This window comes from Bison bison, unplaced genomic scaffold (assembly GCF_000754665.1).
Source record: "Bison bison bison isolate TAMUID 2011002044 unplaced genomic scaffold, Bison_UMD1.0 scf7180017864080, whole genome shotgun sequence".
In the NCBI taxonomy this organism is placed as follows: domain Eukaryota; kingdom Metazoa; phylum Chordata; class Mammalia; order Artiodactyla; family Bovidae; genus Bison; species Bison bison.
This window is the reverse complement of record NW_011494652.1, coordinates 426207-427597: the sequence shown is the minus strand read 5'-3', so window position 1 is coordinate 427597 and position 1391 is coordinate 426207. Positions and strand designations below refer to the sequence as shown.

The 1391-nt window shown below is 65.9% G+C and overlaps 1 protein-coding gene across 1 annotated transcript in view; it reads left to right on the top strand.

Annotated features, from left to right (window-relative positions):
- Window positions 1-1391, top strand: part of MUC5B (mucin 5B, oligomeric mucus/gel-forming) — a 36688-nt gene that overhangs the window by 14722 nt on the left and 20575 nt on the right. The window contains exons 25-28 of the mRNA XM_010837805.1: window positions 352-508; window positions 799-927; window positions 1115-1262; window positions 1351-1391. The exon at window positions 1351-1391 is cut by the window's right edge and continues 1 nt beyond it. Of these exons, the coding sequence (XP_010836107.1) occupies window positions 352-508; window positions 799-927; window positions 1115-1262; window positions 1351-1391 (475 nt within the window). The remainder of the gene's footprint in view (window positions 1-351; window positions 509-798; window positions 928-1114; window positions 1263-1350) is intronic.

The following is a 1391-nucleotide window of genomic DNA, read 5'->3' as shown; positions in this document are numbered from 1 at the left end:
GAAAATCCTTTGTGAAGTGACACAGCGGGCTCTGACTCAGATGGCACTGTCCATGGTGGCAAATGCAAGACTCGGGCTCCCTGGGTTCTGCTGCCTGGGAGGGAAGACCGGGGCAGGGCACCCCCTGGCCCTGTGGAGACAGGACAGGTCACAGCAGGGTCACGGGGGGGCTGGCCTGCAGCTAAGTGAGGCACCGAGCAGAGGCAAGGGAAGGGTGGCGGGGTGAGGCCAGAGAGGCAACAGGAGGCCCGAGGCGGCTGCTCAGACGGCAGTGCAGCTTGCTCGTGGGCAGCCGGCCGTCCAGGGGCTGCGGTTGGCGCCTCTCGCTGAGCAGCCCCCGCCCTGCCCCAGGTCGACCCCACCAGGTACTACGAGGCCTGCGTGAGCGACGCCTGCGCCTGCGACTCAGGGGGCGACTGCGAGTGTTTCTGCACGGCCGTGGCCGCCTACGCCCAGGCCTGCCACGAAGCGGGCGTGTGCGTGTCCTGGCGGACCCCAGACGTCTGCCGTGAGTTGGGCTGTCCCTGGGGGTGAGAGGAGGTGCAGCTGCAGCCGCTCGGGGGCCTGGCGGGCATGTGTGCACACACAAGGACATGCGTGTACTACATGTGTGTGTGCGTGCTCTTGTGTGTAAAAACCAGACAGACACATTGCCCCCAAAGGGGAAGGCTCCCTGGGGGCCAGTTTTGAGGGCAGGGATGAGAAGGAAGCCTGGAACCCAGTGGGTGCAGCCTGAGATGCCTCCTTTGTGGGAGGGTGAGCTGGCAGGCACCTGCAACCTCTCTCCCCCTCGCTCAGCTCTGTTCTGCGACTACTACAACCCACACGGGCAGTGCGAGTGGCACTACCAGCCCTGCGGCGCGCCCTGTCTGAAGACCTGCCGGAACCCCAGTGGGCTTTGCCTGATGGACCTGCCAGGCCTGGAAGGTGAGGACAGGCTTCTATGGGGAGGCCACACCTCGTCACCCCAGGACAGCACACAGGCGAGGGGGCCAGGGGCTCCTGCCGCCCCATGTCCGCCCCTGGGATAGGGAGGCAGAGACGGCGGTGCAGCAACCGCACACGACGCCTGGCTCGAGACGTGAGTCTTCTCCCCGCCCTGCGTCCACCCCAGGCTGCTACCCGAAGTGCCCGTCCAGCAAGCCATTCTTCAACGAGGACCAGATGGAGTGTGTGGCCCAGTGCAGTGGCTGCTACGACGGAGATGGGAACTACTACGATGCTGGCACGAGGGTTCCCAGCACGGAGAACTGTCAGAGCTGGTGAGCCAGTGCGGGTGCTGGGCGGGGCCAGGTGGGCACACTGAGGCCTGTGCCCTGCTGGCTTAGCTCTTCTCTCTCCCTCCCCCAGTGACTGCACCTCCAGCGGCCTCCAGTGCACTCACAGCCCCG